At 37.2% G+C, this 24,156-nt stretch overlaps 1 protein-coding gene across 6 annotated transcripts in view; it reads left to right on the plus strand.

Annotated features, from left to right (window-relative positions):
- The window catches only part of HOOK3 (hook microtubule tethering protein 3), a 93,061-nt gene that overhangs the window by 67,117 nt on the left and 1,788 nt on the right, over positions 1-24,156 (plus strand). For 3 of the 6 annotated variants that reach the window (XM_074812071.1, XM_074812074.1, XM_074812077.1), the window contains 7 exons: positions 4,746-4,780; positions 5,576-5,658; positions 7,623-7,723; positions 10,785-10,889; positions 11,005-11,076; positions 12,578-12,714; positions 21,150-24,026. In XM_074812071.1, the coding sequence (XP_074668172.1) occupies positions 4,746-4,780; positions 5,576-5,658; positions 7,623-7,723; positions 10,785-10,889; positions 11,005-11,076; positions 12,578-12,714; positions 21,150-21,165 (549 nt within the window). In that variant the 3' untranslated portion in view covers positions 21,166-24,026. Of the gene's footprint in view, positions 1-4,745; positions 4,781-5,575; positions 5,659-7,622; positions 7,724-10,784; positions 10,890-11,004; positions 11,077-12,577; positions 24,027-24,156 lie in introns of those variants that run through there. The other 3 variants (XM_074812072.1, XM_074812076.1, XM_074812075.1) reach the window with 3 other exon arrangements.

Here is a 24,156-nt window from a genome sequence, read left to right on the forward strand (position 1 = left end):
ATTTATATAAAACAGTGAAAGTTTTTAGTAGCTGCTTATTTTCACTTAAGAGTGTGTTTAATTTATCTTATCCTTTTAATTTTTAGAATAAACTGTATGAAAGTAAAACACCTAGCCGAGTTCAAATAAGATTATTTTCCTAAATAACTTAGAATGCATTTTGGAATATATTTTAAAATAGGTCCATACTATTATGTGATTCTGAGATATTCTTTATTGTCTTGGTTATTGGACAAAATCAGATTTTTGAGGGTGAACAAGAATGTGAAAAAAATTATTCTTGGATATTAAGTATCATAAATGATCCCTGTCTAATTGAATTCAGCTTTATTTACTGCAATTTTAATCGTGTTCCTTTTTGAGGTTCTGGTTTGGACAGTAATTTAGGATGTGTCTGTAGCTCACTTAAAGGACAGGTTGCAGTCTATGTAGGCATCACCTGGGATGACTCTTTTAACAACAAAGTGCAGCTGTAACAGGCAGCCTATCTATCAAATTAGAGCTGACAAGTTCATGATGCAGTTTCTGCATTCCTGGCTTCTGTGTAGGTCTGCTCATGCCAGTGGTGATTTATAAGCACTAATCCCATGGCCTGTTTTGCTGAGTTCGGTGTGTAGGATTTAATTTACTCTTCAAGAAGCAAAAGAGAGAATGTAGACTTTTAGAAGTATTGAGACTGCAAGAACCTCTGAAAGTATGGACACCTCATCCAATCTCCCACACAAAGAGCAAACCTCAAAGTTAAACCCAGCTGCTCAAGTAGATGAAAGTTGTGCTGGGACCACCTGAGTTATCCTTAAGATATCCTTAAGAAAGAGTGATTCTTCAGAAGCATAAGAAAAAGGATAAGGAGAGACATGGCATACAGTTCACTGATGCATCATTTTCAGCATGTTTCTTCTGGTTTTCACTACTTCTGCAATAGTACACTGCAGTTTGTATTTTTGTATACTTACACCGTAAATACACTCAACCCAGAAAACTGAAGTTCCTGTTAGTATTCAGTCTAGAAATGTATGATAGGGCTTGGTTGGTTTTTTTTCAGTTTTGTTGTTTTCAGAGCTGAAATAATTTTTAGGCTTGCCCAAAAAGTAGTAAAAGCACTATCCTAACCCAGGCAAGCATCATTGGCACTGATACATGCTGCTTGCTGAGGTCTGCATGGGGAAGCAGATTTGATTTTTTATTGAAGTGCAGTGGAGACAGATGTTAGAAAGATATCAGTGCCATTAGGCCTGTACTAGGCACTGACACATCCTCTTGGGATGCATGATTAGTCCATCCTGGCTGTTCCCCTTGCTAGCCAGGGAAAGGCCTCCCTTATCCCAGTTTTCCCAACTAGTGATTCAACTCAGACATGCCTGGTGTGGTCAGAATAGCACATTTGATTTCTTGTCCTCCAGAATGGAGTGGTCATGTGTAGGGCTGCTCAACAGGTACCTGTAACAGCTTCAACTACATCATTTGCATGCTGCCTTGTCACTCTTGTCATCGTTGTTCTCCCCTTTCTCTGCCTTAATCCCTTTGTATATCAACAACCTGCCTTTAGTTAGTTCTATGCCACTGGACCTAGTCGTGCTAAATCCATACCACACAGGGTGTTTCTTCTACTGTTATATATGCAATCTTGGCCATATATGCTGTTACTGATACAGTTACTAAGTCCTTCTGACTTGACACCTCCCTAAAAGTCCCCAAAACTGTTATCTGTTCGGTTACCTGTGAAGTTCAGCCACTTTGCTGATTTGTTGAAACACTGGAACAGGTTGTCCAGAGAGGTGGTAGGTGCCCCATCACTGGTAACATTCAAGGTCAGGTTGGATGGGGGCTCTGAGCAACCTGATCTAGTCGAAGACGCTACTGTTCATTGCAGGGTGATTGGACTAGATGACCTTTAAAGGTCCCTTCCAACCTAAACTATTCTATGATTCTATGATTACTTGTAGCGTCTGTGAAATCTGACCATCCCTCTTGGCGCTGTTTATAACTTTTGTCATCATCTCACGGTATTACCAGTCTCATCAAGCAATCTTTTCAAGTCATGTGCCAGTTTCCCTCATCCTGTTGTTAGCTTAACCTCAAGATAGACCCTAGCTGTCTGCCTGTGGCCTTAACATGCAGAACAAAACCAAACTTTGTCCTCAAAAAGGGGAAAGACCTGTTCCTTTTGCTTGTTTAATCATTAAGGAATTTTCCAGCAAAAAGTCTTTATTTCTGTAGTTTTTTTGATGTAAAAGAAAAGAGCAATTCAATATTGGGGAGGATACCTATTTTCTAAAACCACACCAGAGTATTTTTTTCTGGTGTTTTGTAAGTGAAACTTGTTAGCAGTGGGGGGAAAAACTAAAACAACAAGTGTGTGTTTGCTGATTTTTACAGTTTGGTTACAGAAATGTTCTTCTATTATGAACAGATAAAACATTTGAATGAAGTTAAATGTAAAACTAGCTCAAAATTAGGTAAAGGTTTTTTTTTTTTTTAAATTGGGATCTTTTAAGAGAGTGGTGTTCATATGAGAGAACAACAATTACAATAATTACTTATTAGGAGCAGAGGATTTGGATATGTGGCTTTGAGGCTAACTGAGCCTTCAAAAAAAAAAGTAATATTTGCCCATATTTAGAGTAATTTATTTGCCTTGCTACAAGTATATACAGGATCTTAGGGTGGCTAAAATCACATATTTTACCATTCTTTTTCCTATTCTTGTATCTTGGGTAAACTACTCTGCATAAACTCAGTCCCACTTCTTTTAATTGTGTGTGCTGTTTATCTTTGTTAATTTCTTGCTTGTGAGAACATACAATCTGGTTAGATGGGAGAGGGGTTACTCCCAGAACAGTGCTGGTACTATGCAAATAATATGTAGGAAAATATACCCATGGAATCAATGCTGACAAGTAGTTGTATCTGTTCCAAGCTAAGCCTAAGTGCAATACAAGGATTACAAAAGAAAAGCTGAGTTCAATTTTTATTTTCTTACCTTAGGCAAATGAACACTCCTGCCAACTTTTCCCTTTCTTGTCCAAACCAAGCAGTAGTCCCCTAAATGATCAGACATAAGTGATGGTGCCAGTTCAAATGCTTTGTGACCAAGAAAGATGCATATAAACATTTATTTTTAAAGAAAAGATGGTGTTGCTGCAGTTGTTTAGAGGACTGGAAAAGTAAAAAGCCAGATGGTCAAAACCTGCAGATCCTTAGCTGTTACAAATTTCTGACACTGAAGTCAGTAGAGTCATGCTGGCTTGTTTTTACATCATCCTCCCCTTTCTTACAGTGCAATAAGGAAATAACAAAAAAGCATGACCCAGGAGTGTGATCAAAGACAATATTTTGAAGTATTTACACTACAACAAAGCTAAAAGCTTTTTTTGGGTGCACACAGTAATTGTCTCTGTTGGCCAGGTGTCTTAAACCTTTGTTGGAAGACCACTGGAGAAAAAGCAATGAAGTAACTTTCTTGATTATTTTATCTTACATTTTGATGGTGTTCTGGACCATCAGTCACATACTAGACCTCCAATGTGATTGGTAGTGGACAAACCAAAAAGGCAGTTTCTGATTTATATATTCTACATTGGTCTTGTATTTAATCAGTGTGGCAATAACACAGTTCAGAATCACTCCACAAAAACACATGCATCTCTTAATTTTGCTTCTAGCCCAGTAGACTGTGTATTTTCTCCTGTTTTGTTACTTGTATGATTTTTGTTTTAAAATCACTTTCCAAAATAGCAGTTGCTCTCCTTTGAAATTCTGGTTTAAACACAGCTATTTATAAATGTGCTTCTTTACTATTTTTGTATTTTTGGTTTTAGTGATATGCTTTAGAAAATGTTACAGGATGAAACTGCTGATGAGAACAGAGGAGAAAAATGCACATGCGTGAAAAAGTGCATAGCTTTAACTTTTTCTGTTCATGACTTTCTAAAGTTTCTTCTGTTGGCTGCTGTTTTGCTTTATACTAATGTCATCTCTGTTTCTTGGCATGGGCTTCTGCTCAAGGCTATTGTGAGTATGGCTTTCTATTTACTTAACACTACTTTCAGTTTATAGACATTTATTGGGGTGGTTTGTTTTTTGTTTTTTGGTTTTTTTTTTTGAAAGGTACTCACTGTGTATGAAGTGAGTTTAAAATTAAAATAAAATTTACCTGGAAGATTTTATTCAGAGAGCCTATCTAAATGTTATTTAACCAGAAAGTGGAACACTGTAAGTTGTATGATAATTTTTATGTGTCTGTAATCAATAAAGATGAGAAACAGAAAAAGGGTAACATTTCTGCTATACTCCAGTCAGAAACAGTCTATTGCCTCTAGTTTCTATGGGGACAGGAATTTATTCAACTGATTTCCTACATGTCTTCGTGCAGATTACATTGCAGTATTTGTAGGGCAGCTCTTCTAGCGAATTTTGCTGCACTTTCCAATTTCAGGTTACTCTATTAAGTCTAATTACAAAAATACTGAAGAAAATAAAACAACTGGATCTTACTTTTATTGATCTAGTTCCTGGGAAAATATTTATAAAATTATAAAGCACTCTAATTTCAGGAGAGTCACACAGCTATGGAGAGAAGGATTGCTACCACAGAGTATGGATTTTAAGTTGTGATCTAAAACTGAGTGAAGTAAAAAGTTTGATTTTGGTTAGAATGTCACAATTATATGGTTTAAATAATTTTGAAATTATGTTAAAGCTCCACAATATATTAGAATAAAACATCTAACTTTCTATTTTAGTCAATTCTTCTGAAAAAGAAACTTGAAGAACATCTGTAAGTATTTTGCTTGCCTATTTTGTTTGCCATTTGCAATGATGTGTTTTCCATATGGTAAGGAAGGCAGTCATTAATCATGCATCTGGAAAATATACAACTAAGAGAAATTGGATAACACAGAATGTTTGGGAATCTGCTGTTCAGATACTATTTACATCTCATAGAAAACCTTTGTGAAAGCAGTAAGAGCAATGAAGGAACCATCATTTTGTGGTTGTTGAGAAACTTTGTTTAACATTGTGCAAATCTTTACTCAAGAGGAGTAAGTAACTTTGTTCTGAGGAAAGCATATTAATGTAAACAAAATTAATTTGTTTACTTTTTAGTATACATTGTGGCAAAAAGGTAACGTTTTAGAAAGTGTTACCTTTTTGTTCTGCTATTTCTGCACCTCTTTTATTTCCCTAAAACGCAAAGAGCTGTCTGCTTTTTTGACTGGCTTGCAAAAATAAAGTAATTTCTGTTGCCTGTGGGTTTAGCCATTCTTTCTTAGTGTAATCTCAATTACGAGTATTCATTTTGAGCATGCATTGTACAATTAACTGTAAATTCTAAATTGAGTTTATAATTACTGAGAACGAAGCTGACTGTTCTCCATACACCGTAATGTTTTTCAGCTTATTTAACAAATATTTCCACAGTGTCACTGTCATTTGTCCTCGTGCCCCACAGCAAAAATCAATCAATCATAAGATATATCACTATCTGAGGATTTTTTGTATCATTTAAAGTTCATTCAAGCGCAGTAAAAATATTGGGAAAACAATATGTGCTTTTATGGTTTGTTAACAGTGAGAAGCTCCATGAAGCTAACAATGAGCTACAGAAGAAACGAGCTATTATAGAAGATTTGGAACCAAGATGCAATAACAGTTGTGAGTTACCCGTGCAGTCCATTCTTTTCTTTGTAAAGTATTTCATGTGCAAGGTCTTTATAATACCTATAGGAGGTGCAAGACAAACAAAATGTACATTTTAAATGGCAGTGGTATGTAAGTTGTTAGTCTCTCTGGAAGCTATGATGACCAAAAAAATGCTTCTAACACTTGAAATGCAGAGGATCACATTTTAGAGACCACCATAGTGAGAATTTACAATAGAAATACCAAGTCACTGTCATACCTGTCATTGAACATCAGTTGTTCAGAACTGTCATGTCTCCTAAGACTCTAGTTTAGGAGATCCTTGCTGCCATCCACTGTCTTATTTTTAACTCACAATATGTATTCCTTCAGTGTGCTTTCAGAACTGTGTTGTAATTTGAGAAAATTTTTTGAAATTGGTCGAAGAATATAGGATATATGTCATATTGCTCAGGTGTTATCCAGAACCCAGCATCCAACTGCTTAGCACATTAATGCTATTTTTTTCCTGAGAAGTATTGAAGGAGGTAGATAGGTTTTTTTCAAGCCTATTTGTTAGAGAACAAGGCAAAAGATTGCAACCAATGGCAGCTTTTCTGGTTTGTGCAATTTTATTCATAAAGAGATGGAGAAGATGAAAATATCAGTTCAGTATTCATTACATACATTCTGTATCCAAAAAGAATTTTCATTTGTGTTGAGCTAGAACTGCAGATGTTATAAATTCCACATCTTACAAAATGTTAGAACACTTGAAAATGACTTAATGGTCGATGGACTTAATGACTAGCTAATAAACACATAATTCTGTCATAGTTGATAAGCTTCAGTGCGAGTGTAATAGTGGTCTTCTGACTCACTAGCTTCTAAACATTAGGGCATATTGAGGCTTCTGTAGTTTACTGAAATTGCAAGTTGTGTTTTAAAAACCTAGGTCTGATCTTTTGTCTTGGTAAAATAAAAATAGTTGTACCTTCTTCCTTTCTTTCCACACTCAGAAAAGGTGCGTAAATTATTTTTTCAGATTCTTTTAACTATGCTGGATATGGCCAAAATGCTTGGGCGTTATTCAAGAATCATGGCACATTTTGAAAAAATGAATTCTGGCAGTCTTGCAAACCATCTGCTCTTGGTCCTCTTACTGATCAGTGAAAATCTTAGTTGATCCTGTTACCAGCTTAGTGTTTTCTGAGTGCTTAGAGAGAAACTGTAGGAAAAATACAAAAGAATGTTTCAAAATGAGGCCGCAAAACAGATGGACTAAGGGTTGCCAAGTAACTAATGTCCGAGAACCAGACATCAGTGTTATATGCTGTTTGATCCAGGACGATGCAATTGATTTTTTTTTTTTTTTTCTCTGAGATCTGAGATGATGTATCAAAGATGTACAAGCAATAGTGCCTTGACATATTCTTGTATCAACACAGGAAAAAGCTGTGTAATGAAATTGTCCTACTGGTTTGTGCTGCTGCTTAAGAAAATGTGGGGGGAAAATTAAATTGACTATATTCAGGCCTTGACTCTGATAAATTGTGTTCAGTGTTGCAGTTTAACAGATTTAAGCAAGAGTTGTGCCTGTGAAGAATTATTCCTCTTAATAGAATAGGAAAACTCATATTTATCTGAGTTACAATACCAAGATATTATGGAATCTGTAATTCATTACTAAACTCAGAATGTGTGTTCAGTAATGGGATTGTTTTATGATTCCATTTCTCTTTATTTTTTCATAATTTAAAAAAAGCAAAATCTGTGTACAAACAACCATCTCATGAGACTATATAGGAGTACATTTTTATTGTGTTTCTGAGATGTTTAGTAATTAAAACTATGGTACCTGCTACATCATGTTCCTTACGTTAGCTTATCTTAACTGAAACAAATTCCAGCTGTGCCTTAAATGTCTGTTGGAAAACATGAAAATAAACATAATATAATTATGTTATTTTCCAATGTGTGCATCTCCTGACATAAAGCACTCAAAATTGAAGAATTACAAGAAGCTTTACGGAAAAAGGAGGAGGAGATGAAGCAAATGGAAGAACGATACAAAAAGTATTTGGAAAAGGCCAAAAGTGTAAGTATATATGTTCCACTTCAACGATTCCTCTCTGACAGACTGTACCACACTACCACACTGTGCAGTGATAAGAATAAAGGAGGTAACTGTATACACACTGGCAAGTAAAAGAGAAGGAAGGCCCAGTCAGATCTTTGTATCTTTGTATCATTACGGTACCTAATACTGATTAATTCTGCAGATTTTGCCCTGGTTTTGTGTCCATGACTGTCCCCTTTTGCTACCTATCCATTAGCCCTTCTGATGCCTCTGTACGAATCTATACTCACTGCTACAGATTTTTGAGTCACCCAGACAAACCTTGTTAAGCACGCTTTCATGTCAGCTGATGACAAGGAGAGGGTGTTAAACCCTTTCTAATGCTGTGATAACCTATTTCTTTGCAGAAGTTCTTCCAGACTTCTGTCTCTGAGTGACAAATGTATATAGATCAGCTGAAGCAGTGCCTGTACTAGGAACGGTGGCATGGAAATAAATCGAAGTAGCTGTGCTGTATTTTAGAATTGGAGAATCACCCATTGTCCTGGTTTCGACCAGGATGGGGTTAACTTTCATTGGAGTATTTCATACCATGTGATGTCATGCCCAGGGATATAGGGGGAGGGCTCTCTCAGGCACTCCAGGATTTCGGTCCGGCCCGGGTGCCGCGCTCGGTAGCCACTGCTGCATTTCACCCGTTTCTTTTTGGACTCTCTATTGTTACTGTTTTTCTCTTGTTATATTTAGTAAATTCTTTCTTTTTATTCAACCTGCGAATTATTTTCTTTTTGTCCCTCCCCTATCTTACCAGAGGGCGGGGGGGGGGGGGGGGGGGGGGGGAGGGAGGTGAACGGCCGGCCACGTGGCGTCTGGCTGCCGGCTGAGTTCAAACCTCAACACCCATCTAAACCAATTCAAGGGAAGGAAGGTCTGCGAGCAAAAGTACTCTTTAACTGATATTTGTGCTGGGACTTTTGGGCACTTCTGCATAGTTATCATGAAGAGTTCTACCTCTTTGTACACACAAATATAGCTTAGTAACACCAAGTACAGGCACAGTTGGACCAACAAACTCTGGTTTTATCAGTTTGGCAGAGAGGGAAAAGGAAGTTTGGAGTTCTTTCCTTCCCAGGTGGCTGGATCTGTTTGTGTAGGTTTCTGAGTGGTGTAGACTTCTTGTGGTGCTCAGTCAGTAATGTCTTGTCTTACCTGGAACAGATAATTTGATATACTTTTTTATAAATACAGCTTTAACCTACTTCAGATTTCATCAGGTCCTAATTGCTCACATAAATTGCTTATTCTTTTTGAGCAACTCAGAATTTACAGGCAGAGGTAATTACACATGTGCCAGAGCCATCTTTACCAATTTAAATTTGGGTTTGCTTTCTTTGTTCATCTTTTGCCCCTGATTTCTATTAATGTTCTGGTTTAGCTAACTGGTTTAGAAACTGTTTTTATATGAACTGTTTTGTTGATGCTTTTTCCAAGTAAAGTGCTCTTTTTAACTGAACAACCTTTGAGAGCTGTTACATTTCTCTGACATTCAGCATTCTCTTTGCCTCTACTGTTTAATATATGCTTCTGTCAAGAAGGTAGCTAATATTTAAGTATGCTATTGAGGATATGGGTATACTTGAAATGGCAATACTGTGATTTCAGTCATTGTCCCATTTCTTCTCTTACTATACATTGATATTTTATTTGAGTTTCTTAAAAGCATACCTGTGTCTTTGTTCATCTGGTCATGGTAATATCAAGATCTTTGCTACCACTGCGTCTCATTAAATTGCAATGTGCAAGTAGGTTTCTAATTTGACAAACTTTATGCTTCCTTCCTTTACTTCTGTGTAGTTTCCTCAGTGACTTCTTGTGAGATGTTTCAAGAGTCTTCAGGAAATTGAAACAAATCTCTTTTCTTGGTTTTTTTGGGTTTTTTTACATCTTATGTTGCTGACTGTGTCTCAGAGTATTCCAGTGAATGACAAAGTCACAATAAGGTTTATATGTATCTACTGGGTTACTATAGGGTGTTTTATGCAACAGTAACATTAATTATTTTAGTTACATTAGTTTTTTCTGATCTTCTTAATCAATTTTCAGTTTGGTTTTTTTTTTTTTTTGGTGAAGACAAGTCCAATCATTTCAGCCTTCCACTATAGAAACTATATCCAGGTCTAATGTGTATTTTCTTAGAAACATAGTACACTTTTATGAATCTTCCTTCATGAGTACCATTCAATAAAAATTACTTACTAGAATTTAAAGCATTGTTTTATTTCAGCATCTGGAGACAATTCTGAAATGGGAGAAAAAAATCAAAAGATGTGAAGTCTCTTTCTATATACCCAGAGGTTGTTGAGGTATTTTCTATTAAAGGCTTAGGAATCTAGGCATTTTGCTGTATGTGTTCTTGGTTTAGCTCTGTGTTTGCTAGCAGTCATGCTACCTGTGGTGGATGCCACAAACATAACCAGGTGTCCCTTTGGCTTATTAGTAACATAATGATCCTGCATGTGCCACAGAATGCTTCTTGGCTTAACAGAGCTATCTAGAAATGACAGCACCTAGTACCCTAGGTAGGTAAATTATAACATCTTTCCATAAGGACCAAAGCAGTCCTTCCTCAAGCACGAGGAATTGACAGGTATGTAAACCCTAGCTATAGAGAAACCTTTGAGAAAATGTTTCTACCACTGTGGCCCCAGGGTAGTGAAGCTAGGGGTAGGAACTGCATATGTGAGTCTGGGTTACTAAACCTCTTAGATGTCACTTTTTCCTATCAGTAGTTTTGTTTCACAGTCCTGTAAAAGGGAGCCCAGTTCAGATGTTCTAACGTATCACAGCTGATATTCAGAGTCAGAGCCTCTGTCATGCTGGCTGTCAAGATTGTTTTACAGGAATCAGCCTCTTAAAACTGCACATCACTCTGTTTCACATTTTGGAGTGTCCTTTCTTATCACTGAGATGTTTTAATTCACTTATTTCTTAACCTGACTTAAAAGGTTGTAATTCCTTGATGTCTTTCCCTTCAATTAGATTGCTTTAGCATGATTTAATTAAAACTTTTCTCTTACAGGTCATCCGCACCTTAGATCCTAAGCAGAACCAGGGTGCAGCTCCTGAGATTCAGGCTCTGAAAAATCAGTTGCAGGAGCGGGACAGAATGTTTCATTCACTGGAGGTAGTAATCATGTTTCCTGGTAGATGCTTATTTCCTCATTGTTTTTTAAGTATAGACTAATACTTTTATTATACTTTGGTTTTAAATGTATGTTTTTTTGATGCTTGTTTTATAGAAAGAATATGAAAAAACAAAAAGTCAAAGAGAAATGGAGGAGAAATTTATTGTTAGTGCCTGGTACAATATGGTAAGAATCTCCCAAACTTTTGATTTAAAAAAAAAAGAAACTATTAATGTTAGGTGGTTTTCAGTGGTTTATAACAGTATTTATTCATGTACATTTTTTTTTGTTTGAAAAGCATTTTCCAACACACAGACAAAAAACCAAATGCTTTTTAATAATTTTACTTTATCACTATATAAGAGTATGTTCCTATTATAACCTTGGGGTAAATGAAAAAGAACATGTTCATTATTTTCAAGTTTTAAAACCAGAAATGGAACTTTCTAGAGGGAAGGATACCTCAGATTACTGTTTTGTAATTCCAGCCCTTCAGTTATACTGATTTACAGTGCTCAAATTTACTTTCTTCTTTGATTCTCCACTCTCCAGTCTTCCAGTCATTTCTAATGAGGGGTCACAAGAAAAATAGTACAGCTTACTTGCTGCAGTAAGCACTCTGAGAAATGACCCCTTTAACGTGGGTGCAAGTTTAGCCCCATGCAACGGGTGAGCACAGGGGTAAGACTGTTACTTAAATGATTCAAACCATAAGGACATGATCTGTGCAGCCTTACAGCTTTTGTTGGGCCTGTATGCCAGGAGATTTTTCACGTTTGTCAAATGTGTTCAAGACTTCTCTTTGGCAGAGTGTGGCTGCATTGAAACTGCTCTTCAGATAGAAAGAATCCCTGACCTGTGTAACATTCATGTTTCATTCTGCTTCATCATAGAGTTCAAAATTAATCTTTTTTGTTTCCCCTTGGAAGAGTTTCCTTCTTGCTGTTCTATGTTCTTATCATGTCCATGAATAGTAAGCCAAAAATGGTACTTAAGCAGGATGTTTGAATCCTTTAAATATTGAAGGTATTTTCAAGCAGTTAGTGTAGCATTAGTAGCAGTAGTCCCACTGACAAGCAGGAGACAAGCCTGAGCTAAGAGCTGTGGTTCAATAGCCTGTCATGAACACTAAGATGAGCACTGATAGCTTTGTGTCTTTCTCTAATTTGCCTCTGCTTTTATACACAACTACACAGTCCATCACAGCTTCCCTCATTTCCTCCTTGCATTTACTCCCGCTGAAAACGTACTTTCTCTCAAGATCTTCTCCTGCCATATGAGCTGGTATTTTCACAGAGGATGACAATACTTTATTTTCACAAGAAAAGTACTCTTCTATCTCAACATGCTGAAGGGCGGCCAGGGTGGGTAGGGGAAGCACTTTTAAAAAGACTTGTCCAGTTACTGTGTGTTTATGTGGAGAAGTGTATGTTCAAATCTGGGACATGGGGACCAGCTTGTCAACAGTGACTCCAAACCCAGACAATGGTAGGAGTGGGGGGAAGAAGAACACACAGAGAATTAGGAAAAATATCTTAGCTTTATCCTTGAAAATATAATGCTTCGTGTTTGAAATTCAAAATAGCTTAGTGTTGGTGAAGAAGGAGATAATAAACAAAATGTAAATGAGTAAAGTTGTTTCGTGTTATGTGTTGGTATTCACTGAGAAGTATCTCTTTGTCCGTAGGGAATGACTCTGCATAAAAAAGCAGCAGAAGATAGACTGGCTAGTACAGGCTCAGGACAGTCCTTCCTTGCTAGACAAAGGCAAGCCACGAGCACAAGGAGATCTTACCCTGGTCATGTCCAGCCAGCAACAGCAAGGTAGAGAAGCCTTGGCCTTAGAAAAAAACCCTGTGATCCAGGCCACTTCTGTTGCAAGTGACAACATTCAAGGAAAATCAACCAGCATCCTTTCTCTTTCTCCCTTGTTACTGCTATTATTTTACAGTTCAGGAAAGGGTTTTATTATGGTTTCTCATTGTTCTGTAATGCCCTTTGCTTATATTTTTTTGAGTCTATATCTCTCTCCCTCTCTCTCTGCATTTTTTGAATGTGCCAAAGTTTTGAAAACATCTAGAGAAGTGCTGTATAATAACAGTCTTATTTGTATGAAGCCTCATCTGTTTTGAAAAGCCTCATACAGGCTGTGTAACAATGTACATTTCCTGTCACAGTTGATACGTTTGTGTCTATTTGTTACACTTTATAAGACTGTCTTGTTCAAAGGGAATTAGGCTTTTAGTTTCAAGTGCTAACCTGTTGCTTAAAAGAAATGCTGAAAACTCATTACAGAAATGCAAAATTAGTATATTATAATATTGTGAACTATATTTGCTACTAAAAACCTTACCAATGGCAGAAAGAATGATTTTTTAAAAATCTCCTACATGCAAAGTTTGCTCTTATTCTTGGTGTTTAATGGGGAAGCAGGATGAATTTTTCAGGTTTTTCTTTATCTACTGGTGTTACCTCTTTTGCTGGCAGAGCTGAATATTTTCAAATGGTTTGTTCCACTCCTCTTGGTCAAGTATATGCTTAATATATATTAGAAAAAGATTGAGAAATATTTAGAATGTTTTAATATGCTGCTGGATCATCCATTTAAATGGACATTTGTTTTAATATTTTATAATTATGGATGAACAGTACATAATGGATCAAGGCCCAATCAGTATTGTTGATGTTGATGTATTCCAGTTGTAATCCCCTACTAAAAGACTTGCTTTTAATATATTGATTCAGGGTATAATTGTATTAGTTGCCTTACTAATGGTACCAGTGCCTTCAGGTGAGTTTGTTGCTGACTGTTGGAAACTGGCTGTGATTTATTGTACTGCCCCTTTAGTGTGTAGCTGGTTAATTGCACGTCTCTCATTGTATCACCTTCATGTTGATCAGTGGGGTGGATAGTGGCCCCTACTTTTTAATTTAGGTTCTGTTCCTACAAAGTTCTGCTTTTTCCCTGCCTAATTATGTTGTACTTATCATTTTTGTCAAAAGAATTGATGAATACAGAGGACCTGAGTATTAGCTGAAAGTTTCATATACATACATCTTGCGGTGATCAAGTTTTAAACATTTTTCATTTAGAGACTGTTTGGACCCTACTGCACACACAACATTTATTTTTTACCTTATTTTAATGCCCTCCCAAGTGAAGATATTTTTTCATAAATCACTTAAGAAAGAAGACATACTAGCATTCATTAATCATCTGAAGGCCTATGTTAATTCACAACTTGGGTGGAATAAGCAAAGGATAATTACAGGTTTTAATCTATGCTAAGAAATGCATTCAATATGTGTCTGAAAAAATTTATCAGTTCTGATTCTTCCCCCCCCTACCCCCACCCCACCCCACCGCCCCCTGCAAACAGATGCTGAAGTCTGTTAACTGTATATACGTTTGTCTTTTATTCCTCACATTTGGAAAAAACTGATTTTCTAAAAATTCTCTTTACTTGGTCAACGTATGATGTGTCTGGGCTATGCTTGCAAGATTAGATGAAGCAGTGAAAGTATCTTCTTGTGTGCAGAAAGGTAACAACGTAAAGGAAGTTTAGGACAATTTCTGTAGCTCAGTGGGGTGATAGTCATTTTGCTGTCTTACTGAAGTACAGAATACTAAAGGGACAAGAAGTAGTATGTGTTATCTAGTAAGATGACCACAGTGTATATGGGACGTTTTTTACTGATCTTATTCTAGTCATTTGAAGAACTCTTTACCTCATGCCATGTGTGAACACAAGCAAATAAAAACACTTCTCTGGGGGAATTTGATGTTCTTGTTTGAGATTACGGCATTTTATATCACCCAGAGAAAGAACCTAAGAATGCCTAAAGCTCCATTTTTATTTTAATCTGACTGGCGCTGTCTGTTAACACACTGCTAAAGCCTATTTGTGAAAACAAGGAATACCAGGACCTTAACTGGAAGTTTTATCCCTTAATTTTGTCTAATAATTTCCTGTTGCTATTAATTGGGTGCAGGTCTAAAATAACTTGAGCACAATCTGCACACTAGAATAAAACTACTTGCTTTTACTGATTTAATATTTGTTTTGCCATTTTGTCTCCAAAGTTTTGAAGACAGGCAAATAAATGACCCTGATGGTTAGGAGATGAACATATGCTGATCAGAAGCCTCATTTTTAGCTTTTACTTTCCTATCTCCTATGGCTTCTTTTGCTTCTTGGTTGTTGGCTTTTATCTTCTGCTTTGTGGTTCTGGTTGGTCTTTCCTTTTCCCTTAAGATAAGACACTGAAGTGTTTTCTATAATTCCCTTCAAGAATATATAGCATCAAAGAGCAAAACAAGAGATTGAATCTGTGTTTTACTGTTGCTCATAGTAATGGTTAGGCAAGATTGAACAAGCATTTTGTCTTTTGAGAATTCACAAGCTTGTAGAAATTCTGGTATTTCCCAGAATTTGTGTTGAATATAAAAACCTAAAAATATACTGCAATCTATATACTCTGTTGCTGTCCAGTTCCAGTAAGTAATTTGTTCTGTCTTCTAATGATAATCATCAAGAATTTAATTCCTTGTTCTTCAGCATTTTAGTTCTATAGTTGTTGCATACATCAATTCTTAATCTTTGGGTGTGGATGAATGCAGGTGGTGAACCTTCTCTCTCACAAGAACAGCTTCTTTATTGAAAAGGGTTCCACGTTGTTATTTCCTTTCTTGTTACATAGCTTTAGAAGTAGCACGGTATTAAGAACAAGAAGGGGCTCAGAGTGTGACTGTAGGGAATAAGCACATGTATAGACGAGCTACCAGTGAACGCTTTCTGTTCATGTAAGGAACACTGGCAATTTTATATTCATTGTTTAGAAAGAATTAACAATGAATATTCCTACTACTGTTTTATGATGATCTTAAATAGTAAGTTGTTTGTGCAAGCTGTCAAGAAAATGTAAGAGGATTTGTCAATTCTAAAGTCCTTGATATTTTGACATGTGCAAATGTTGTGATTTAACCATAGCCAGCCACTAAGTGTCACGGAGCCACTCTCTCACTGCTCCCCCGTCCCAGCGGCATGGGGAGGAGAATTGGAACAAAAAACTAAAACTCATGGTGGTTTGAGATAAGAATGGTTTAATAACAAAAATAAAATAATAAAAATTTAAAAATAACAATAGTCATGACAATGACTATAATTATTTAAAAAAAGAAATAAAACTCAAGAGAAGTGATGCACAGTGCAATCGCTCACCATCTGCTGACCGATGACTGAGCAGCTTTTGCTTTTCCTCCATTCTCTAGTATATGAAACTATCCACTTAGCAGCTTCCTGTATGATTTTTAGTGGGTTTAATTGTCTTGATGTGTTGGGATTTTCTGTAAATCTGGTAACTGGAAAATATTTTAGTTTCACCACTTGATTTTCTTCTAGTCAGTGATTTGGAGGAAGACTGCCCTGAATGTGGCTAATTTTTCTTTTTCTTATAAAGCAAAACAGTACCTGAATTCTACTAATTTTATAGTGATTTTTATTCTTGCCCAACATTTTGACTTTTTGTAACAATTGATGAGAGAGGTATTTTTGCACTCAGCTGTGCCATACTGACGTCTTTACGGGGTTTTGCATACGTATTTTAGGTAGAATGTGGACTCTGTGTTTTGCAGTAATATTGTATTGATAAACTAGTATTGCCAAACCAAGTTTAGCAAATTTTGCAGGCATTTTCTTCACCAATATTATGCAAATAAATACCTAAAAGAGGTAATCTGTCAGGAAATAACTTTCAAGGGGTGTTTTTTTCTCTAAACCAAGTAGTCATACTTCAGGAGTGTCACCTACAGTTTGATAGCTGGGTTATGTCTGAAATGTGAGCTCAGGAAATCAAGCACTTACAAAGAAACCTTTTCAGAAGTCCTTCTGTAGAACAACTGTAGTAGCTAATGCTGGCAGTATGATACATGTAGTGTTCTGTTAAAATGAAGGGGTGGATCATTATAACAATTTAAGTGTAAAGATCAGGTAAGCAAGAAATTCAGTGAATGATGTTTTGAGCCTTACCAACTGCACACAGCCCAGACACATGTCCCCTCCTAAATCTGAGCAGTACTTCATTTTGACTTTGTGCCTTGCATTGGAAGAAAGTGAAATCTCATGTTATATCATAGGTTGATGTATAAGCAAGTAACAAATCTCACTTGCACTCAGATCATCTCCATGAGCCAAATCATATTATTGGCTTGTGGCAGATGTCAGATTCCAGGTAGGATCCTAGCCATACTGCCAGTTTGTCACTTTCAAGGAATCAAGAAAATGTCCTGGTGTGACTGATTGCATTGCCATGTTCCTGTGATCTTTCTTCCCTCTGGAAGTCCAGAAAAGGAGCTTGTCAGTGACTCTGCAGGCTGTAAGTAAAAATAAGGAGTGATTTCTTTAGTGTGAAGGAGACAGATGCAAGCAACTATTACATACAGAAATCTGAAGAGCAGTATGTCTTTCATCATTTTTGCTTTTTGGTGTTAATTTAAAACCAATGAAACAGAACCTGAGCTTTTGGAGCTGTTTTTTTTTAATTTATGATTATTATTTTTGAATTGCAGTTGATTAAATATTAGAGACTTTACTTATGTCAATAAGGCAGAAGCTGTCGTTGTCAGCCACAGCAACTTCAGACTTCTTGCATCTGGTACAGTGAACCCCCGGAGATTTTGACTCTACTGCCAGGTTCACTGCACTATTTGGAGATGTTGCAGACTTATCTAGCTTTGTTCTCTGATTTACTTTTGTGGACTCATTGAAATATTGGGACACAATGTTCATTTTTAAATTTATCAACTCATTGAGTTACGTAAGAATGAATGTCGGTTGAGGAGCTCTAGAAAACTTGACAAATCATACAGTCCCATGAGGCATTGAAGCAACACCTAGCAGTATAGGCAGGGCAGCTTCCCAGATAAATTCTTCTGGTGTCAGATTTCTAGTCAGTGGATCAGAAGTAGCTCATGATAACTGCTGTAATTGAAGTCTTCATCCATTAGTTGCTCGAGGATGGTTTTTCTGTTAACTTTACTGTGGCCCAGGTTCTAACCTTCGCTTTTAGGCCTTGCCAAGGTAATGCATAACTCCTGAAGTAGATTTCTGCATTAGTTATTGTTACAGAAGTGGTAATTTGTCAGCATTTTGAAGAGCTGATAACTACAAGCATGGTACAGATTTGAAATTCTGCAAATGGAACTTGAACCCCTCATAGTTATCCCTAACTTTAAGAGAATATAAAATAAACATAAGGGCCAATTGTTAGCTTGTTAGTATGCTCCTATTGTTAGTGTGATCATGAAAATGAGCAGAATTTTAAGAGAAAATTCCAAATGGTATAGTATTTATGGAGTTATAGAATAGTTGTAATGAGACCATCAGGCTTTTGATTTGGGTTTGAACATTCATTATGTAATTTAAAATTTTGTAAAGCAGAGATTATAGTTCTCAGTTACCAAAGATTAGTAAGCAGGAGAGTAAGCATATTTCCTGGAGTTATCAGTGGTTTTGAGAGAGATTTTAAAGCTTTTATTTAGCAGTACCAGTAAAATCTTGGAATAGTTACAGGCATGACATTGTAAGGCCACAATTCTTAGAATTTATAGTCCCGTTTGTATTCTCTGGTTGTAGGAGTTACAAAAGTGCAAAGTGGTGTTAATACAGCTCTGGAAGATGCTATATTGAAAGGCTCCTTTAAAATATCTAGTACCATGGAGAAAGACATAGAAAGAATAGATTGAGAAAGAAAAGCAAACTTTGGCAGTAGAAGCCAGTAAGTAATAAAGTTAGGAAATCTGCAGGAAGAGAAATCTAGAGGCAGTTACTTCAAAGCAGAAGCTTGGCAGAAATATTTGGATAGAGTGTCTAGTGTTAGACTTGAAAGTGAGTAGACTGCATTGCTCTGATAGCTTTGGTGATTGAGTCACAAAAGTACTGCTTTACAGAAAGCAGAGTTGTTGGCTAAAGAAAGGACCAAACATAGACTGAACAGGAAAAAAGTAGTTTCTCAGAGAGGACATATGGCTGGGTTTCAGTGTTTGTTTTTTTTTTTTTGCATCAGGTTGACTTGTGTGAGCAGCGCTCTGAATTAAAAGTTCTTGTGTTGGTAGGTGCCTCCAGAGCTGGCTAGGTTAATGAAAAAGACTGCCATCATTTCTCTGGCTTCAATATGCTGGAGTTGTCCCAGTCACTTCTGTGTGTTGAAAAAACAGAAGAGGACAGTGATAAGTTAAGGAAGATTTTAAGGGATGGATAACCACTTGTAACAAAGTAGAGCTAATGAGATTAGGCACTGAATATTGAAGGGAAATGCCTTACTTAGAAATAATCCTCCAGGCTGGCAACGAGCGTTCACTTATAGCTGGAATATTTTGCACTGACAAAGGAAATAAGAGAAAGTCACTCCCCTGTAGACACATCATCTGCTGCATAAACTGTGTCTTTCTGAAGATGCTGCAGAAGCAATGTCAGGTTATGCTGAGTGAATTTACCCTCACATCTCATATCTGTTGTCTTCCGAAGCGTTGCTACCTCAACAGGTAGCTTTAAAATATACTGATTAATTTTGAGGAGTTCTCCAAGAGAAAGAAATTGACAGACTTTTTTTAGAACAAGATTAGAATTTCTGGTCAAGAAAGGGCACTGTCAAATGAATTTGTTGAAAGAGAATATACTGTCCTGAGTTTACAAGACTTCTCAAAAGTACTACTGACTCAAAGAGAAAGCTACGATGTCATTTCTGTTTATGTGCAACAGGATGCTTGAAGTGCTACTAAATATTAAGTCTGAACTAAGTAATAGCCCCATAAGACTAAAGGACTAGACCATTTATGCACAATAGAATAGATACATGCTTATGTAGCTTGAACTTTTAATTTTTTTTATAAACTAACTACAGCAATCTTCATATTATTAATCCTGAACTCTGTAACTATGCACCCAAGCAGTGCCAAGCAAGCTTAACAGCCAAAGTACTCAAAATACACTCTCAAGGTCTGCTTTGAATGTGCTGAATGTGTTAATTTTTAAAATTTTTCTTCTATTTTACTTATGTTTCTATGTTTCTATTTGTTATTCAACTATGGTTAGTATTCTAGGTTGGTGAATGAGAAGAAAAAAGGGGTGTGCAAGCTGTAGGACTTGTATCAGAAAGGCAGGTGTTTTTCAATAAATCCTTGAGTTTAGTTATAAATATTCTTCCTTATCTATTTAACCTGGATTTTCCTGTCACAGAAGCTGTTCTTAGAATCATTTTTGACCAGTGCAATACTAGGAAGAAGGAAGCAGAGAGAGAAACTGCTTGCATGCTTTGATTTCAGTCTGGTGAAGCTATTTTGCTCTTTGTAACATCACAGTGAGTGCCATGTGAAAATGAGAATGAGCAGTTAGTGCTGTGCCATGCTGTGTAGGGATATTTGTGCTACTTGGGGAAGCTGAAAGCACCGTAGCTGTGTTAGTAAAGCATTCTACCTGTCCAGTTAGACTGGCCAAAAAAGAGTGTGCATCAACAAGGATGGAGAAATATGCCAAGCTCTCCAGTTCTCTTCCAAACTTAGATTCACTTCCACAGCATTGTGATGAGCACTTTGGGCTGCTCAGTGGCTCCTACTCTGCTTATTTTATCAAGAATACATGTAATTTTCTTGCAATTCAAACCTGCATTTGCAAGCAATGAATAGAATTTGCCAGTGTAGTGTGGCAGTGATGCTGTTGTAGCCTCCTGCACAGGATGAGCTTTGGTGAAACATGAACACTTAAAGTCTTTGGTGGTGCTTAGAGCTTGAAGACTCAGACAGGGTCATTATGACCCTGATTGTCTTTAATATATGACCACAACAGTATTGGACAGGCACCTTTTACTTGTTATTGCTTTAGTTTTTTAACTGTTGTACTCACAGACAGCAGGAATGCCTGAGACTTTTTCATCACTGTGTAAACTTTGTTTCATAGCTGTGTTAGTTGAGAATGGTGCCCTGAAGCACTTTACTCAGAAGTGTTTAAATTTGTCTGAATTATGTCTAAATTTAGATACTGTTCAAGAGTGTTTTATTGCTTTTCCCAATTATTGGTGTGTAACCTTCCTGTTAATTTGAAGAGTTGCTCTGGCAAAGATGCTTTCCCTGTGAATTTGCACAACTCTAAGTAGAGACAGCCTTACTAAACTGCTCTGAAAAATAACTGTTCTGTTCTCTGGGGTTTTTCAATAATAATATGTTATCTGCTTTTTAACTTTCTTCTTTATTCTTTTATTTGCAGTGATGTGGTTGCATGACCTGCAGCATTATTATAACAGGGACTGTTCAGTGCATGACTTGCTTTTCTGTCCAGACTGCATAACCAAAACTTAACCAGTTCTACACTTAAGACTCATGACCATCTGATTTCAAAGGGAGATCTACTTGCAGAGAAGCTTACCATCCTGGGGAGTGGCTTTCTCATTTCCCAGTTCCATTTACTCTTTCTCTTCACAAAAAGTCTCCTATGAGGCTAGAAAAGAGAAAATCCAGTATTCAGAACTCAACAGGAGGCGTTCTGCAAACTGACAGAGCACTATCAGCTCTCCATTTTACTTCCACCTGTCCACTTTATTTAATTCTGATTAACAGTATTAACACACAGACTTTCTTCAACATTTTCATATACTGAACTATAAAAATCTAGTCCTAATGAGTTCCTAAAAATGCCTTTTGATTACTGTTAAAATTTCAAAGTATGTGCACCCTTTGCATCTTTAAAATTAAAGAGAAGGAGGTGTTTTACCGGGAGAAATGACTAATGAATTGCTGCTTGGCCATTCCATCTTCCTTAGAAAACCAGGCAAGGTTCATCTGATAATCTCCGAGCCAGGCAAACTACCAGGTGGTATTTTGTTCACAGGCACTGCCTGGTTCCTTGCTATGTATATACACTGTAGTTTGTGGTGTTGTATTTTTCTCTCTACATTTTAGCTGTGTTGTCATTTTCTTTCAGAAACATTTTTTTTCAATCTGTGTGCAATTGTTAAAACAATCTTGAGAAAAGAACATGAATGGAGATAAGTTTGAAAGCTGTCTACACTTTCAGTATTATGCAGACTGTCCTTGCCAGTTTATAATTTGGGTCGTTTATCTTATATCTGTACTATTTTTTTTCTTTTCTTCTCCTTATTGCAGTCTTAGCTGTTTAATTTCCAATTGCACTAGCTTGGCTGTTTCTTTGTATTACAAAGTTTAGCTATAAGAGTTGCCATATGTAGACAGTGTAACTCAAAATGCTTTGTACTGCCTATATTAATTTAAAAAGCTGCTTATTTAATATTCTTAAGTATCTGCACATTTGTACTACTGTATCTTTGTTTTGTATTGGACACCCAGTACTGGCAAGATTCAGAAGATGGTGGGAGTGCTGTAGTGTTGTAAGTTAAGATTATATAGGAGTCAGTATGTAACAAACGGGGAAGGGTGCTTTTAAGCCATAGGATTTGCAGGAAAATCTGAAGAGAGTCTCAATGATGAGTACTGCAAGTGGTTTGGTTTAAGTCCAGTTCTAGAGCAACCCCATTCTTGCTCACTTGGAGCAAAATATATTCCTGCAAAAATATAAACACGTATGTACTCCGCTCACTCCAAAAATGGTTTTGCTTATTCAGGCAGTGGCATAACCATCAGCCCTGTTTTCCATATGAGCACCCCCATGCTGGAGAAATGTTGTGTCCAATAGTCTCTGCAGTCACTTCTGGTCACAAGACACAGTGCGAGCCTTGTCCCTGGCCAGTCAAGTGGGGCTCTGGGCAGAGCTGCACCTCATGTGCTGAGACACCTGTGTGTGTTCAGTCTTCAGGGATCTGGATACCCACTGCATCAGTAGTGTTGTGCAGAGTGACTTGGAGAAAAGACAGATCATGTCCCCACCTCTCTTTCCAGAGGGGTGTGTGTGCCACCCAGCAAAGGGAAGGGCAGGTAGGAATGGACTCCAAGCAGTGCAAGAGGGGGAAGGATAAGCATTAAGATCCTGGTAAGAAGTGTGTGGCATGTTCCCTTCTGGATACTGTACTAGACAGGGGAGCCTGTGGCTGTCAGGTGCTCTGACTGACAGCAGTCTGGAAAGACTCCCAGAGGGGGATATGTCTTTAGTGGTCCAACAGGACCTGGGGTGGTGAAGTCTGATGTGACCTGCTGGCAGGATCTGGGGTTTGGTGGTGACAAGTCAGGTATTCCTGCAGCAGAGGCAGCAGCACTTTCATCAGACTTGAGTCCATCAGCGTGCTAAAGGATTTGTGTCTTTCCAGGTCCTAGCCATTGATCCCTTGTTATGTGCCAGGGCAAGCATTACTAGAAGAACAACTTTTTGTTGGGCGTTAAAGGCATGGTTTGTTTCTCATTTGCAAGTGCTGCTCTGGCTGGGACCACACCCTGCCCCAAGCCAGGCTGGGTGCAGGATCCCTGAAATTGGGGGCTCTGTGCAGGGCAGGAAGGGATAGCTGTGTTTACATGCACCTGCCTGCACAGGTGTCTCAAGGTGAAGCTGAGCAGTACCTCATTTCTCCAAGTGGTCTGTGCAAATTAGAGACTAAGTATCAGTTGTTCTTGAGCCTGAAGACATTTGTATCTAAGTGTGTTTAGTTTGAGTTCACTAATGCAACAGAGAGATGTCAGGTAGAGCCAGCAACTCAGCAAGTGAGCTGGCTGCTTAGATTAGCCTAGCATCTCTGTCATGAAGTGATTGAGAGCTCACAACTCAAGAGGTGATCTCCAGCATGTCTCTGATGTACTAACTTCATTTGTGCTGCATAGGAAACTCTTTTACTTTCTTAATAGCAGCTTGTTTGACTGTCCTGAATTATGTGTTGACCAGTATGAAAGTAACTGTTTGTGAAGTTGCCAGTGATATATTTTCTATAAAAGAATGGATTCCTAGAGTGTCAAAACATTAATTTCCCATTTCAGTTCATCTATGAATTGTGTAACTACCAAATTGTCATGGTAGCAGTATTAATATACATATCTGTATATAGACAAAAAACATACTCAGTAATGATTATTGGAATCAAAAGGTTTAATATTTTTTCCCAGTCAAATACACTAATGCTTCCACGGTGACAGAAGTGTACAGTTGTTAAACAAATTGTAAATAAATGCTTATATAAAATGTAAATGCTTGTTTTTCCTTTATTTGGTAGTAGGATATAAAGTGAGGCCAATGCACAGTTCATGTTAAAGTTACTTGTTTGACCTTGGAGTGCTGTTCTGCTGTATGAGGTGAGGGTAGCTGGTGGGGGCTTTTG

The sequence above is a fragment of the Strix aluco genome, chromosome Z, assembly GCF_031877795.1.
Source record: "Strix aluco isolate bStrAlu1 chromosome Z, bStrAlu1.hap1, whole genome shotgun sequence".
NCBI lineage: Eukaryota > Metazoa > Chordata > Aves > Strigiformes > Strigidae > Strix > Strix aluco.